This window comes from Solanum tuberosum, unplaced genomic scaffold, assembly GCF_000226075.1.
Source record: "Solanum tuberosum cultivar DM 1-3 516 R44 unplaced genomic scaffold, SolTub_3.0 scf00173, whole genome shotgun sequence".
Lineage (NCBI taxonomy): Eukaryota > Viridiplantae > Streptophyta > Magnoliopsida > Solanales > Solanaceae > Solanum > Solanum tuberosum.
In genome coordinates this window covers 974,237-991,041 of record NW_006239104.1, presented here as the reverse complement: position 1 = coordinate 991,041, position 16,805 = coordinate 974,237, and the positions used below count along the sequence as shown (strand labels likewise).

Genomic DNA, 16,805 nt, shown 5'->3' with positions numbered 1-16,805 from the left:
CTTCATTCCAATGCATCTTCCAAACTGTCTAAGTAGCGGCTCAATGAAAAGTGTACGAACTTCTTAAATTAACTTCATGCACGTACAAGATTTTTATAAAATTCGAGTTGCATCATAAGATAATAATGGTCACATATTAAAAGTATAGCTATAGGCTATAGCTAGCTAGGACATAAAAAGTGTTATCACACGGCCTAAATATTATTATACAAGGATGACTTTTGATTAATGAAAAGGCCACACTTTTTGTGAATGGTGTATACATAATTATACATAAGGCAAATACTTTTTTTATGTGATAAAAGTCCTAATATGTTGTAGTGTTGTTAAAGTGATACATTCTTATTTTCAAAAAGGTCAATCTCAAGTATAATAATATTTGAAGCATGACCAAAAGTCTATTGAATCTTATCCACATTCCTTTCATATATAATTAGCCTCATATAATAAGTGTTGATCGAGCATTAATATGAACTATGCTAAGATGATTGAGATTTTTCTTTGATCCTTGATCTAAAGTCTCGCTTTCGAGGCTTCGAATCCCTAGGAGTGAAAAAACATGTTGGGAACTCTGTCACCTAATATGAGACATGCAATGTTCGGATTCAGATTTAATTGGCCCTTAATATGAATACCAAATATCGAATAAGTAATAAAAATTAAGGATTTCTCCAGCAATCCTTGATTTGCTTTGTAAGTTGTAACTAGGGGTGGGGATGGTATGGTATATACCGAATACCACACCGAACTCGAAATTTTTTATACCACAGTATGAATATTATGGTATTTGGAATGACTTTTAAATTTTTTTGATATTTGGAACGATATTTGGTATTTATAAAATAAATACCGAATTTTGCAAGAATACTTGCTAAAGGACAAAGAGAATGGTTCTAACTTATTTGCTAAATAAATTGTATGGAGAGTTATAAATATATGTAAGTTGAAGTCAAACAAATTATGGTTACTGAATACCATACCGTAACTTACCGAAATTAAATATACCGAACCATATCGAGCTAATTTGATATGGTAATGATATAGTATTCTAGATACCAAATACCGAAGGTACGATATCAAATTTTTTAAATACCGTACCATACCACCATGCCTATCCCTAATTGTAACCCTAGTTAAACTTAGGCAAGTGGACGTATACATTATGCTTAAAGCAACAACAAATATCATTTGCCTTGACTTACAATGGTTAATGTTTGAATTCATCTCTCTTAAATTATTATTATTTTTGTGGTTGGAATTAAATTAAAGGTAACCATTAGTGACATGTGCTTGAATTTCATGTGTGAAAATGAAATGTTTCCTTAGCAAAAGTGCATCTTAATTAGGCACCAAACTTGACACGTAGATATATGATGCGTATAAGCAATTGAAAAAATTAGGGGCCCTAATTTGTTCATCAGTTTATGGTGAATAGATAATTATTAATTAAATTCTAGACAATTCTAAATGTGAAATAAAGTTACTTTTGAGTATAACTTGTTGAATAGAATTTTCAACCCAACTAGGAAGTTATTTAAGTTAATAAACAATTCCAAGTACCTTTTTCCGGAATATAAATTCATCATTTCCAATAATGTTTATGAAAGGTTTCTATGTTTCACTTTTGTATATTCAAATAAAATGTATCTTAATTATTATTAATAAATAAATTACTCGAGCCTAAAATTTATCGAAAGTAACGTTTCTATTTTCGAGAACTAAGACTATATACACACTAAACATATAAATTAATCATAAGATGGAGAAAAATTACTCATCGATTCCTTAAATCATGATAGAATACAATACTCAATAAAAGCACATGTATGATTCAAAAAGAAGAGGCTTTTGAAAAAGTAAAGATATGTCCTATATGTGTGTGGATGCTATTAGGAATTAGATCCTTTTTAACCTAGATAGGATTGGCCATTTACTTTTACATCTTTTCTAATAAATGGTATAGAAAAAATTAGGAGATGTTTGGCTAAGTTTATAAATTGATCAAAATAGTTTATAAGAATAATTTGACTTATTTATATGTTTGATATCAAGAAAATTGAAAAATATGTTCTGTAGGAAAATAAGGACAATGACTTCCTCCTGTAAAAGTTGGAAAATTGCGCATTCTACATTGACTGTCACCTCTCAACCCTCTAACGTTTCATCTTTGATCACCCTACCCTCGTAGCCCCCCTCCCATCACCCATATACTAAAGTTTCAAAGTGATGATATATTGATTGAATTGAGATAATAAGGTGACAACTACAAATGTATGGGGCACAGAATTTCAATGCAACTAGCAAGTCATGATGATGTGTAGTAGTTTATCCTAATAAAAAAAGACACCATATATTCTTGACAATTTGCTTATATAGAGCTTGTTTCTCAACAAACTTTTTACAAATGCAAATTATATTCAAGGTGAGGTTCCAATGTAATCAATCACTGTTCCTCAATTATATTAGGAGAGAATCGACCCTTTAACGTTCGAGAATTTAATGTTTTATGAGTTCCTAATAATTCTAAATTTATTAAAGAAGATTATTAATGTATTACTTTTTTATGTGTCTATGGTGAATTGAACTCTCATTTAAAAGCCCCACTAAGTTTAAGCAATTTTTTTCACTATTGTATCAAGTGATTGTTTTGTTACTGAATCTTTAACGTGTTTCTTATATATTTGATAAAAAAAATTAAATTTTCGATAACCTTCCCTCAATACTCTAGTCTCTAGATTTACCCATGTGTTGATTTCAAGGCAAGCATACATATATCACAAGTATATTTCCACCATCGAATTAAACGATAAAAAGTCTCTTTTCATACAAGATTTTTCTTAATTTTACATTTTTAGTTACTACTTTTTAATTCTCCATATTTATTTTATTCACAATATTAATTAATCAACATTTTACTAACAAAGTTAAAACAAAATGAAAAGAAATTCTTCAAGTGCCTTTAAGTATAAGTGAAAGAAACGTTCACTCGTCGACCTAAGTGATCTGATGATATTGAATGAAAATAATAACAGATAAAGATAAAGTATGGTGATGGACACAATCAATTACGCCTCAATTCGAAGGACCATCCTTCGACCAATGACCACAAAGCCAAGTTACTAGTACTCTTCTTCTTCTTCTTTATTGGCTAAAATTAAACTAGTATACTAATATATAAATGACGTGTGGAATTAACATTTCCATTAAAGTTATAGTAATGAAAAGAATGTGACAAATAAAATAAGTTTTGGGCTTTATTAAGAGTTTCTAAGAAGAAAATAGGACAATATTAATCCAGAGAAAATGACTTCTCAACAGCTCAAGATTGCAACAATTTTATAGCACAATATCTTATGACTAAGTCATAAAATTAAACGTGAATTAAGAACAAAATAATGATGAGCCGGTTATTCCATTCCATAAATAAATCACACCCTTCTCCATTTACTCTATAAACAGAATAAAAAACTTTGTAATTAATGGTATCAAATGAACGAATTAAATTAAATTTGAATTAAAAAAATGAGTTGAATTAATAAATATTAGAATCATTAATTTATTCAAACGTTACTTGAGTTGAGATGAGTTGATAACTCAAATAGGATAAACAATAAGTCATAGATCAATTTGTCTAACTTTTTATTAACATTTTTTTCTTACATATATTTTGACGAAGTTTTTCATATGTTAATTTGGACTACATATTTAGCCCAAACTTGAACTGAAGTCTGAATTAGACGAATCAAAATATGTTGAGGTTATAAAATTAGGGGTTATTAACCTAGCTAATCCAAACTTTACAAGTCATGTTTCATATAAGCTATTTTGACACCCTTATACTTTGCTATATACTCTATTTGTTCCCTTTCAAAACTATAATATATACCCCTTAACAAGAAAATACATGTCATAACCAAACAAGAACAAAAATGAAGCCTCTTTCCTCTCTCATCCTTCCTCTTTCCCTATTTCTCTCCTTATTTTTCCATGGCTCAAAAGGCCAAAATTTAATCCAAAACACTTGTAAATCATGTTCAAAAGATGATCCAAATATTAAGTATGAGTTTTGCACTTCATCTATACAAGCTGCTCCTGCGAGTCAATGTGCTACTCTCCGTGGCCTTGGAATGATTTCGATTAGATTAATTCGATACAATGTTACTGACACGAGGTGTCACGTTAAGATATTATTGAAGGACAAAATATTGGATCCTTATGTTAAGAGTTGTTTGAGTGATTGTTTGGAACTTTATTCAGACGCGATTCCATCTATCAAGCTTGCTATGAAGAGTTATAATTTGAAGAAATATTATGATGCGAATATACAAATAAGTTCAGTTATGGATGCCGCTACGACATGTGAAGATGGATTTAAGGACAAAGATGGTGTTGTGTCACCATTAACAAAGTTAAATGAAAATACTTTTCAATTATCTGCAATGGCACTTTCTCTTATGAATCTTATTAAGAATAATAATAATACTACTAATGGGTAAATTTGAATGTATGATGTTAATTGTTATTACTTCATTTTAATTTGTAGTGTTTTTTTTTATAAAAATCTTTGCTTAAACTTCTGTACTAATTGAATATATATGGATTTTTACCTTAGTTTAATTTGGAAAATGCAATCAGCTAACCCTTGGTAAATTTATTTATTTATTTATTTTCCTTTGTTTTAAAGTATTGCTCCTCACACCCACCCAAGAATTAGATATTACACGTTACACTATGATATAAAATGCAATTGATCTCCCAACTATACCTGAGATAAGTTCATGTTAGAATTAATTTCGGAATTAGTTATTTCTTTTATCTTTTGTACCAAACGAGCGCTTAGATGTTAATTCCTATTTGTCAATGGTATTATGTTTGCTACTGAAAGCATTTCTTTAGGCATGTTTCAATTTTGGTGATATGAATTTCAATCAATAGTAGAGTGTCAAATTTAAAAGTAGATATAATTTATTTTTTTAAAAGTATAGACAGTGATTGACTGATCACTAATTTCTGGGCATCATACGGTTGTATTTCAATTTGTTTATCCTGTTTTGATTTGACACAAAATTTAAGAAAGTTATAAATAATACTTTTGAATCTTGTAGTAAATTTTTTTAAAGATATCTCAAATATACAGAAATGTATTTTAATTTTGTAGTCTTAAATATGTCAAAATTGAAATTAAAAGATTGTTAAAAAGGAAAAAAAAATATCCTCTTTTAAATAACTAAAAAAACAAATTGAAACGGAGAAATACAAACTTAGACTCATGAGGCTTAATTTAGGCCGCTCGAAAATAATCGCTCGTTTGTACCTATCACACATTTGCCAAAAATCGGCACATTCTAAAAATGCTTAATTATAGCTTTGGTACGTAGCTACTTAATAGAAATATTTGTAACCCTCGATAATAGCTCTTAGAAAAAAACGTTAAATGTAAAGACAATTAGGTAGATGTTTTCACTTCTAATTATTTAATAATATATACCAGCTAGTCAAATTGAAATAATAATTATAGGTGGACAAAGTTTGTAGAAAATCTTTTCACAACACACCAAATCTGAACCATATTCCGTCTTAATTAATTAAAAGGAGTATATATTAGCTTCACAACTTCAAAAAGAATGGGCACAAAATTAAATATTAAATATTAAATGTAACTATTAGCAAGTCATGATGATGATATGTGTGTAGTAATTTTCCTAACAAATTAAAGGCTCACCATATCTTCTTGACATTTAATTTGTTTATTTGCTTATGTCTACTTCCTTAGAGTTTCTCAACTAACTTTTCTTCCAATAAAATCAATCATTGGGAAAGAATCGAACTTTTACACATATATATAAGATTTTGAACGTAAGGTATCAAGACAAGCATACAGTATATATTCGAATGCACGTGGAAGGAATAAATCATATTCCGTCGATTTCAGTTTATATGAGTTAGTTTGATTTGATATTGAGTTTATGAAAAAAAATAGACTTTTGAAACTTGTGGTCTAAAATAAGTTATATATATATTTACCTGACTATAATCATTTCAGTAAGAATAAAATTATATAACATTTTAAAGTTAATTGATAGTACTAAATATAGAAACATGTCATTCTTTTTTAAACTAACTAAAAAGAAAAAGAAGTTACATAAATTGAGACAGATAAACTAGTAAAGAATCGAATAAATATATAACAAAGTTTTTACACCATTTAATACTGAAAATGCTAAAATATCTGTTTCCAAACAATATTTTCCTTAAATCTTACATTTTCAATTACCATTTTATAATTCTCTGATCTTTATTTTACCCAAAATGGACATCTCCTTGATTTTTTTTACTAACAAATAGTTAAAAAAAGAAAAGAAAAAGAAATCCTTCAAGACAAGCGGATCTGACTGCAAATTCACTGGTCGATGCAAAATTAAAGCATTAACCAATTTTAGATGATAATAAATGAGCAGATCATTAACTCGTTCAAACTTGAACAAATTAAGTTAATCATATTTTCATAAGCTAACAATATCACCCTTATACTTTCCCATACTCTATTTCTTCCCCTTCAAAACTATAAATATATATATACCCTCTAACAACAAATTAAAGGTCATGTCAATTGTCATACCAAAAACATGAAGCATCTTTCCTCTTTCTTCCTATTTCTCTCTTTATTTAACCTAACATTCTATGGCTCAACAGCCCAAAATTTAATCCAAACAACTTGCAAATCATGTTCCAAAAATGAATCAAGTATTACGTATGGCTTTTGCACTTCATCTCTACAAGCTGCTCCGGCGAGTCAATGTGCTACTCTCCGTGGCCTTGGAATGATTTCTATTAGATTAATTCGATACAATGTTACTGATACGAGGTGTCACGTTAAGATGTTATTGAAGGATAAGAATTTGGATTTTTATAATAGGAGTCGCTTGAAAGTTTGTTTAGATCTTTATTCTGACGCGATCCCAACTATCAAGCTTGCTATGAAGAGTTACAATATGAAGAAATATTATGATGCGAATATACAAATAAGTGCAATTATAGCTACCGCTACGACATGTGAAGATGGATTTAAGGAGAAAGAAGGTGCTGTGTCACCGTTAACTAAGAGAAATGATAATACTTTTCAATTATCTGCAATTGCACTTTCTGTTATGAATCTTGTTATGAATAATAATGGATAAATTGGTCGATATTGATGATCAAGTACTTGTTCGTGCATTTATTTATGTTTTTCAATAGATTAAAGGGAATTTTGTTATAAATTAATGGAATTAATTAAGACGTTAATGTCATATGTGTAATATGATCTTGGAATTACAACACTTCATATATTTTGATTGAGTTAGATCTGATGGGAACTGAAACCTTTGTTAGTTACCAATTAAAGTTGGATGTGGTGCAGTGAATGAGGTTCAGGTTTGGGTTCGAGCTGATAAGAAACAAAAACAAAATCTTTGTTAGTTAGATAAAGTAGTGGAGACTTTCTACTTCTACTTCCTACTTCCTAGCTTATTGACCTTTTCTTCCGCAACAGTAAATTTGCCCATTATTTTCGGATTCATTTTCAAATTTTTGTTATACCAAACTATACGTACTATTTGTATTATGGATTTAATTAATAAAAAAAGCCTCAAATATGTCATCGAATTTTTAGAAAAGACTTATTTATGTTGTCCGTGAAAAGTTTGGCTCATCTATATTATCGTTGTTAAAGAAAACGCTCATCCATGCCATTTTCTTAAACTTCGGTTTTGCAAAACCATTTTTTACACCTCAAACAAGTTTTAACACTTTTCAATGACATAATACATAAATGTGTCATTTAACTTGACTTTATTTCACATTTATGTCGTTCAACTTTGTACCGAAAATTTGAACCCTTTTGGAGCAAAAGGACCATGCTCTGCTTCTCTCTGGCTTGCCTAAGTGAAGAAAAACTGTTTCTCTTAGCATTTGATCATACTTTTTGAACGTGTCATAACTAGATCAACTAGCGATGGGAGGATTACAAACGAGATATAATATTACACGGCTTATTTTGAGCTTGAAAGAAAAATTATTACGCCACTTTACTTAAGTAATATTTTAAGATTCCTTCTTAACGTTTTTCTCAAAAAAAAAAAAAAAAAAAAACTGAATTATGAGAAGGATTGATGCCCTAGTCTAAATTTACAAGTCTTAGAAAAAAAGTTCTTCCCGAGTGGGGAGAACGAACCATGTTGGGTGGTTGAAAAACAAAAAAAGTAAATGTTGCTATCAAAAGTGAATTCCTGAATACTATTGGTCCCTCTGAAGTTAAAATTTTATTCAAATACGCAATTTAATTTTCAAAATTATTTTATATTTATTTTTATAAACATCAAAATCTCACAATTTTGAAAACTATAAAAGTTTTTCAATTCTTATCAAATGAGCAAATCATAGCACATAGTTCATAAATAAAAGATTAGAATATCCTAAGGTACTACTTAAAATTTGCAATTTCCAGATTTCCTTTATATTTAAATTCTTGTGATTACATGTTACTATAAATTTTCAAATACACAATTTTATTAAGATTTATTAATTCAAGAAAATCAATATAATGTTAATTAACTATTCTTTAATATAATTCATAGTACGAACAACTTTTTCACATTGATCATTTTTTGTGCAAAATTTAAAATTATATACGAATCTTTATTTAGTGTTATTCCTATTTCAATGTTCTTATTCTTTAGTGCTTTTGCTTTTATTTGAAATGACAATCTCCCACCCCCACCCAATCATCTTATATTCATAAGAATTAAGACAGAAAGAAAAATAAATAAGATGTCAAGGTATAAACCATAGAGAAAACGTCAAGTTCATTGGTTGTAATACTTTTGGTTAATTAATAGAATAAAAATATTCAATTTTGTCACGAGGATAAATGGCTTGATAATTTATCAAATATCACATGAATCATGATCTCTACTTTAAATAGAAAATGAGCAGCAGGTCCCCTTGATTAGTCAGAATATGGATTTATAAAGGTAAAGGTATAATTTTTTTTAAAATTCTACATATTAAATAACAGAAAAAAAAGTAACATAAAAATTGAAACAGATAATCTAATATACTATGGATAAGTATGTACAAAAATATACTTTTTAATGACAAAAGAAAAACTGGTATTGACAAAGAGTCAAAAGAGGCCTAAATTTATTTATGGCACAACCTAATTGTCAGCTGGCCTGTTCCCTTTAATTAGTCTCTCCTCAATACTTTTTCTTCTCAGCTTGTTTTTTTCCTTTTATCGATTTCGTGTTGGAGTATGTTTACGTCAAAATTACATATATTCAAGTTTGTTGCAACCCATTCAACAATAATCATATGTAAGGAGGTGGTGAGATGGATGAAAAAAATTTAATTCATCCCTCCTCATCCTGCATACTTTTTTATTGTGTATTTCAACCCCATCTCGCATAACATGTGTGCCTTCAATAAACTTGTGTAGACCTTAGCTTAGCTCTCAACGGCTTTTATCTGAGACCCTTTGGGGTGGCCCAGTGGTTTGGGCTTGGGACTTCCATGTTGGAGGTCTCAAGTTCGAAATTCCTTGCCAGCGAAAGCAAGAGGTTTGTCTTCTGCGTCGAGCTCGTCGCACCGGGCTTGCCTAGTGTGAGTTACCTCTCCTATGTGGTTTGCGAGCTATTACATAGGAGCGAGGGTTTTACCCTGTGCGCACCCAAATGATAGCAGTTGCAGATTTCCCTTGTCATAAAAAAAAACCGACTTTTACCTGTAGACACTTTAAAATACAATCTACAAATATAATGGTATCACAATTCATTGTCCTATTTCCTTCGCCATTGAAAAGCCAGCATAAAACTACTCCAAACTAGCTCAAAGAGACTATTTATCCTTCTTGTGAGATTTCGAAGTTGGAAATGCTGGGATTTGTACCACCTTTAAACCCTAAGGGGCCGTTTGGTTATGGTATAAGAGGGCATGTTCGCACGACTCTATCCTGACAGCTTCAAACTAACAATGGTGTCAGTTTAAACATTAAAAAAAAACACAGAATTCAAGTATAGAGAAAACTCCTTTCTTTATTTTTTCAAGGGAGAATTTATACTATTTGCTTACTTATTTTATTTGTAAATAATATATATTAATTTGTATCAAATTCAATATTCAATAGATTTTCATGTAATGTAATCTTTACATAACTAATACTTGCATAACTCTAACCAGTAACCAAACGGCCCTAAATAATTATAGTGAAGCAAGAGCAAGTGATTAATCATTCTACGACAGTAGATAATCCATTTTATTTAGCACCTTTGGGAGATGATCTTTGAAAGAAAACACAATCATCTCTAACCATATAGAGATAGTGACAGAGGTCTAATCCACTCCAATTCTTCAAGTATTATTGCAAGGGATGACTTACACTCATAATAAGCTGGAGAAATTTCAGAGTTAACAACATTGAGCATCATCTTTACCTGGATAGATTCTTTGAATCAGTGCAATGGAAGCAAGCTTGTCATTTTGTGGCATGTAAAAAATAAAATATTTTAAAGAGGAAAGACAGCAACGAGATGAACACTTAAGTTCATGTTTTCAAGAAAAGCAACAAAGGATGATATGTTCTTTAACTGAAAAGCTTCCGCGACTTGTCTTTATAAGAGTCTGATTATTGCCTCTCCAAAACCCAAAGAGGATCACAGAATTCTACAACCTTGAACTAGTCAAATGACAAGGGGCAAGTGTACCTTCGATTTTGATGAACAAATTCAAACTAACAATGGTGTACCGAGTTTAACTTGACATTGGATGATTATAAACATACTCAATAGCCTGTTCGCACGACTCTATCCTGACAGCTTCCTTGTCTGGAATCTCCAGTTTGAACTCTTCCTCCAGAGCCATTACAATCTCTACCGTATCTAAGCTGTCTAAGCCCAAATCCTTCTCAAAGTGGACTTCAGGGGTCACCTGTATGAAAGATTACCGTTAACCATAAAGCACATAATGACTGCCTGCATAATGAATGGCTATCCACTTACTTTTTCAAGCTTAAATTGCTTTACCTCAGGCTTATGTACTGTCCAAACAAAGGAAAGATGGAAAAACATAATTGCATTTGACATATCATCAAATCAATTGAGTCAAACAATCGCCACCAACATAATATATCAACAATGTTATCTCTTCTGATAACTGTTTCTGTGACAACACCAACTAGCGATAGAGAAAGAGATGCAGTTTTGTTTTTGGGAGAGATGGGGGTGGATTTCACTATAATCAAATTCTCAAACTACATTCTGATTGACTCAGTTGTCTTCTGGCACATCACTTTCTCTTTTTTAACAAGAAGAAGAAATTACATCATCCTACTCTCTTTATCTACTCCAAAAGCCTGCAGGTAAACCTAACTATTTTGTGTAATCCATCATCACACTGAAAGGATGGTACAAGAAGAACTGCAAACACCTAAGTGAAACACCTGTTGGCACATACTTAAGAAGTCCACGGCAATTCATACTGTAGTAAACATGTCAAATTTGTGTCGTAGAAGCAAGTTCTTTCCAGAAAGGATGCATTCCCTTAGTAAATTGCTATTTGTTCTCTCTTTTCTACAGGCTATACTCCATCAATCTTAAGCAATTATTTCATGAATACTCGTTAAAGTTCCCAGACCTATGAAATCCAAAATATATACAAAAAATGTCATACTAATATTTAGGATCTAGCACCTCTAGGGTAAGACACTATGCCCAATACTAGCTGGATTCTTATGCAGACCAAGTAACTTATAACAGTGATTAGGATATTAATGTGTCAAAGTTGATGTTCTTTTGGAGTTTTGGTAACAGGAAAAAAAACCTTATCTATTCTTTTTAGCTTAGAATATGAAGAAAATATATGGTAATAGTTTGGTTTTTCTACTTTTGTCTTACAAAAAGAAGACCCTTCTACCGAGAGAGAGAGAGAGAGATAGAGAGAGAAGTCATTTGTATTGAAGCTGCACATTTGCCGCACTTCTCCACTCTCACCCCTACATTACCAATCTGCCAAACCCATCCCTTGCACTCCCATGACTCCCTCTCATTTCTTTTATCTCACCAAAGATCAGTCACACGATGATGAATTGATGATGAAAAAGGTTTATAGCTTCTCACCACATAGATCACATTAGCAAACTCTTTATCCCAGTCATGTAGCTCTAAAGATACTAAATCTTGAATTCTTTTAAGGGGACTTCGAAACGGTTATGGAGATCAGAGATGCAAAAGCAAAAAGTCATCAAAAGGTAAGTCGTATTCTGTTAAGTTCAAGAACCATACAACGGCATCTGCATAGCCTCCCTTTAGAACAGCTGAACAAGATATATGCATTATCACTGACAAACACTCAACAGGACTACAAAAATAGCTGCCAAACCCAGGGTGCAATTCTACAGAACCAACTTGACATTGTTCATCATGTGAGGGCGAAATGATGGCCAGCAACAGCATTTTCCAGTAAGTAGCAAGCTCAACAAACCCGCAAAGAAAGCAGTAGAATAAATTTTGATATCATGCCATTGAGGCATAAGTGCCTGCTGAAACATTCCTGGACCTTATTTGGAGTCCTTGACATACACTTACCACCCAATACATCTTGCAATAGAACTCTAAAAGCATCTTATTCATTTTTCAGATTAATATTTCCTAATGGAAACAAACTTCAATGAACAAAATTATAGTCCATTGTGACCCAAAATATTTCCTGTTCTCTACAGCTTGTTCCCAAATTTAATCTTAAACATACTAAACAAAAGCTTCTGTGTGGAAGCTTTCCTGGTTGGTGATACTATGAAATTTATGTGCATCCTCTATTCTAAATTCTACCTTTTTTAAGTTATAAACCTAAATTCCCCTTGTTTTCGTTCATTAAACCAATTAATTGACGTATCTTAAAAATGAATGGGCAGCGAAAGGTCTCATAACCTAACACTTCAAAGCAAGGACCATCTAATAGGTAGATGAGTTCTCTTCTACAGAATCAAATTACACTAAGTTCGATTGGAATTCATGAAAAGTAAATAATCATTAAGTTTAAGTTCAGAACAGAGCATTCAGTAAGTGAGAAATTTCTCGGTTACTTGTTTTCCAGTCTTAAAGTCGCCTAGAGCTACGACTAACATTTGACATCCATCCTTACAAGAAACTGGAAAAATAAGATAAAGGATCAACTTCTAGTTCCATTCTCAATCTGCTCAGACAAAGATCACACAATTAATCTTTTTGAGCGACAATGTAACACTATAATTGCAATGGACACCAATATTTTCTTTTAATATTCTCCTTTTACTCTTGTGCTGTGTTAGAAGACAATAGCTATATAATTTGATAAATATGACAGTGTTGAATCATATAGGTAACCCGATTACCTTTGTATTGATGTTGTTGTTATAATCATAAGCCAATACCTATATAATCTTCCTTTTTTGGCGTTAAATAGATAACCATACCATTTGATAACACGAAATATATATCACTTGTTTCATGTTCAGGAAATAGATACCCATATCATTTTGAAAAACATATACATATTCTCACGGATTCTCGAAGCTCAAAAAGAAGCCTATAACTAAACGAAACCCTAAATACCAATAAATTTACCAGTGAAAATCATATATGTCCAACCAGGGCTGAGAACCTATCGGCCAAGTAACTAGACCAATAAGCAGCTATCTACGATGCAAATAGACCATTGATTGAACTTGCAGACGGATTTTTCAGATCTAATTCGATTCGTCAAATGTGTATATAAAACAAATCAAAATAAAAGAGAGAAAAAAAGACCTTGGAAGGGTCGACTTTAGGGAAACACTTGACGACATCAAGGACTCTCTTGATGACTTCATCTTTGGTGATATGGTCATCGTGCGACGACATCAATCTGACAGCGGTTAGCCTCGATCCATTTGCCGATAAAGCATGGGTTGCCGGAATCCGGATGTGTCGGAGTATAGCAGATCTCAACGCCGACGCCATTGTTGTTCTCGTATTCTTTGTTGTCCCTCTTCTGTTTAGCTTTGTTGCGACTGGAAAAAAAGTGTTGAATTAGACTGAGGTTTTGGGATTAATTTGGTAGTATTTTACATCGTGATCCCTTGGACCGGAACAGTGAGCCCCGGTTCACAAGTACTTACTGAAAAGATTTGGTTTTGCCTATGTTTGACTTGGTAAAAAAAAAGAACTTTATTTTAGTGATTTAAACTAAGCTCTACATATTTGTGTAGTTGATCAAGAAAGAATTTTAAAGTTAAAATATTATTAATTATAGAAAAATAATTTCTTTTAAAATAAATTAATAAGAAAATATGTCACAGAATAGAAGAATTAATATTTTACCAATTTACATTTTAAGAGGATTAAAGATTTCAACTTCTCTCTTTGTGATTTTTTTTTTTGTTTCAATCTTCAAAATTATATTTTTATATATAAATGATATTTTTATTTTTCTGAAAGGTAATAATATGTTTGTAATTTATCGAAAAATGAAATTCATTTTACAGTTTTGAATAATTGTACTTTTTGGATTGTTCCTTTATTGTTGATAATATGTGTTATTTTTTTAACACTTCTATTATTTTTCTTTCGATCTAATTGAATATTTATCATAGAAAAGTTGCACAAAAGCTATTTATTTCTCCAATTTACATTTTAAGAGGATTAGAGTTTTCAACTTCTCTCTTTGTGATTTTTTTTGTTTCAATCTTCAAAATTATATTTTTATATATAAATGATATTTTTGTTTTTTCTGAAAGGTAATAATATGCTTGTAATTTATCGAAAAATGAAATTCATTTTATGGTTTAGAATAATTGTACTTTTTGGATTTGTTCCTATTGTTGATAATATGTGTTATTTTTTTAACACTTCTAATATTTTTCTTTCGATCTAGCTAAATATTTATCATAGAAAAGTTGCACAAAAGCTATTTATTTCTAAAGAGTTAGAAAAACTGGGGACAATCTTTTAAAAAATACACTTGTATTTTGAAAAAAATAAAAAAATAAATCTGATTTTTTATATTATATGTTTTCTACATTATGTTTCACATGCTCACTTAAATAGTTTTGAAATGCAATCTCTTTTATAAAAAAATATTCCATTGTAAAGGGTAAGAAAGGGTGACCATGAAAATCGAAGCCAAATCTACTGGAGATTTTCAAGTTCCAACGATATCACTAAAGTATAAGTCTTGGTGGAACTAAATCTTTGATCACATAGATATTTGAATGCATATTTTATCTCTCTATATATATTTTAGATATTTAGCTTTTTTATTAATATTTGTGTTTGTTTTCATGTAATTAGCGTTTTAAAGTATATTAGCTCTGTTTTTATTCATACATTAACTAAACACAAATTTAAGAAAAACATAGATTTTAAAAATTTATAATATAAGTGATAAAAAAAACTCTCATCTCTCTCTCGGCACAAGTTAAGTATTGTTTAACCTAGGAATTCTCTAGCTATAGGAAGTGGAGGTTGAGAAGAACATCACTAAGACACTACAAGTTGAGTTGAAACTATGAGGATTTAATTCGGTAGCTAAAGGCAAGGGGCAAGGATAACTTGAAGGAGAAGCACTACAAAGGAGATAGATAGTTTCAAACGATGACGAGGGATGACCAAATCTGTAGGCTAGCAAGCTAATTCAGGGAATTCCAACGGTCATTATATCAGAAAAATCAATAGAGATTGACACTGCATCTTATGTGATGTCTACAGGAGTATATTGAACGAAAATAAATAAAACATAAATTGCCCATAAATAAAAAAAAAGGGAAAAGGGCTTGATATACCCCTCAACTTTGTCATTTGGAGCTGATATGCCCCTCGTTATGAAAGTGACTCATATATACCCTTACCGTTATACAAACGGCTCACATATACCTCTACCGTTACAAAATGAGCTCACATATACCCTTCATTTAACGGAAGTGAAAAAGTTAGTTTTTAAATTTATATTTTTGACTTTTAATTTTCTTAAAAATTATTTAGGGGTATATATGATTCTTCTAGCAAAGTTCAAGGTATATTTTAATCTTTTTAATACATAGATTATTTTTTGACTTCTTTTATTATAATTATTTGAGTTTCTTATTCTTATTTTATTTTTTTCTTTCATTCCTTAGTGTAAAGAAAAAAATTTAAAACTATTTTTTTGTGGCTATATTATAATTTAAAACTATTGTTTTTTTTTGTCTATACTGTAATTTAATTTTTGTATTTGAAGAAAAAAATTTGGTCATCTATAATAAGTTTTACAAGAATATTAGTGAAACATAAATAAATTTGACCATCAAAATAATAAATCTAAATTAGTCATTGAAAAAAAAATGTTAAAAAAAAAAAAATGTTTGAGGAGGATTAAATATACTCATATGGAATTATATTTATTTTTTTAAATAATAAAAAACTAACCTGAAATTAATTTTTTTTCATTTTCGTTAGGGGAAAAGGGTATATGTGAGCCATTTATATATAAGTAGGGGTATATATGAGCCACTTTCATAACGAGGGGTATATCAGCTCTAAATGACAAAGTTGAGGGGTATACCAGACCCTTTTCCCATAAAAAAAATATAAATTAAGCGAAAATAAGTCAAGAAAAATGGAGTTAATAAATAAAATATAAATTAAACGAAAATAAGTCAAGAAAAAATGAGTCGCTAGAAAAAGGATAGTATGGATGTGTATAATAGGATAATTGAATTGTATAGAAAAAATTATAGTCAAGGGAAATATTAATTGGGATGAAAATATATTCAAGTAAAA

At 30.4% G+C, this 16,805-nt stretch overlaps 3 protein-coding genes across 3 annotated transcripts; 2 read left to right on the top strand and 1 right to left on the bottom strand.

Moving 5' to 3' along the window:
* The first annotated feature begins 3,900 nt into the window (after window positions 1-3,900).
* On the top strand, window positions 3,901-4,565 carry LOC102600942 (putative invertase inhibitor). The gene has a single exon (XM_006354618.2). It carries the CDS (start codon window positions 3,930-3,932, stop codon window positions 4,494-4,496), a length of 567 nt encoding a protein of 188 aa, XP_006354680.1. The 5' UTR covers window positions 3,901-3,929; the 3' UTR covers window positions 4,497-4,565.
* A 2,037-nt stretch (window positions 4,566-6,602) lies between these two features.
* Window positions 6,603-7,194, top strand: LOC102585845 (putative invertase inhibitor). The gene has a single exon (XM_006354575.2). The coding sequence runs from the start codon at window positions 6,627-6,629 to the stop codon at window positions 7,176-7,178; it is 552 nt and encodes a 183-aa protein (XP_006354637.1). The 5' UTR covers window positions 6,603-6,626; the 3' UTR covers window positions 7,179-7,194.
* Window positions 7,195-10,498: 3,304 nt separating this feature from the next.
* LOC102585513 (acyl carrier protein 1, mitochondrial) lies at window positions 10,499-14,107 on the bottom strand. Its single transcript, XM_006354574.2, has 2 exons — window positions 13,818-14,107; window positions 10,499-10,962 (listed from the first exon to the last, which is right to left on the bottom strand). Exons 1-2 carry the CDS (start codon window positions 14,007-14,009, stop codon window positions 10,786-10,788), a joined length of 369 nt encoding a protein of 122 aa, XP_006354636.1. The 5' UTR covers window positions 14,010-14,107; the 3' UTR covers window positions 10,499-10,785.
* Window positions 14,108-16,805: the final 2,698 nt, after the last annotated feature.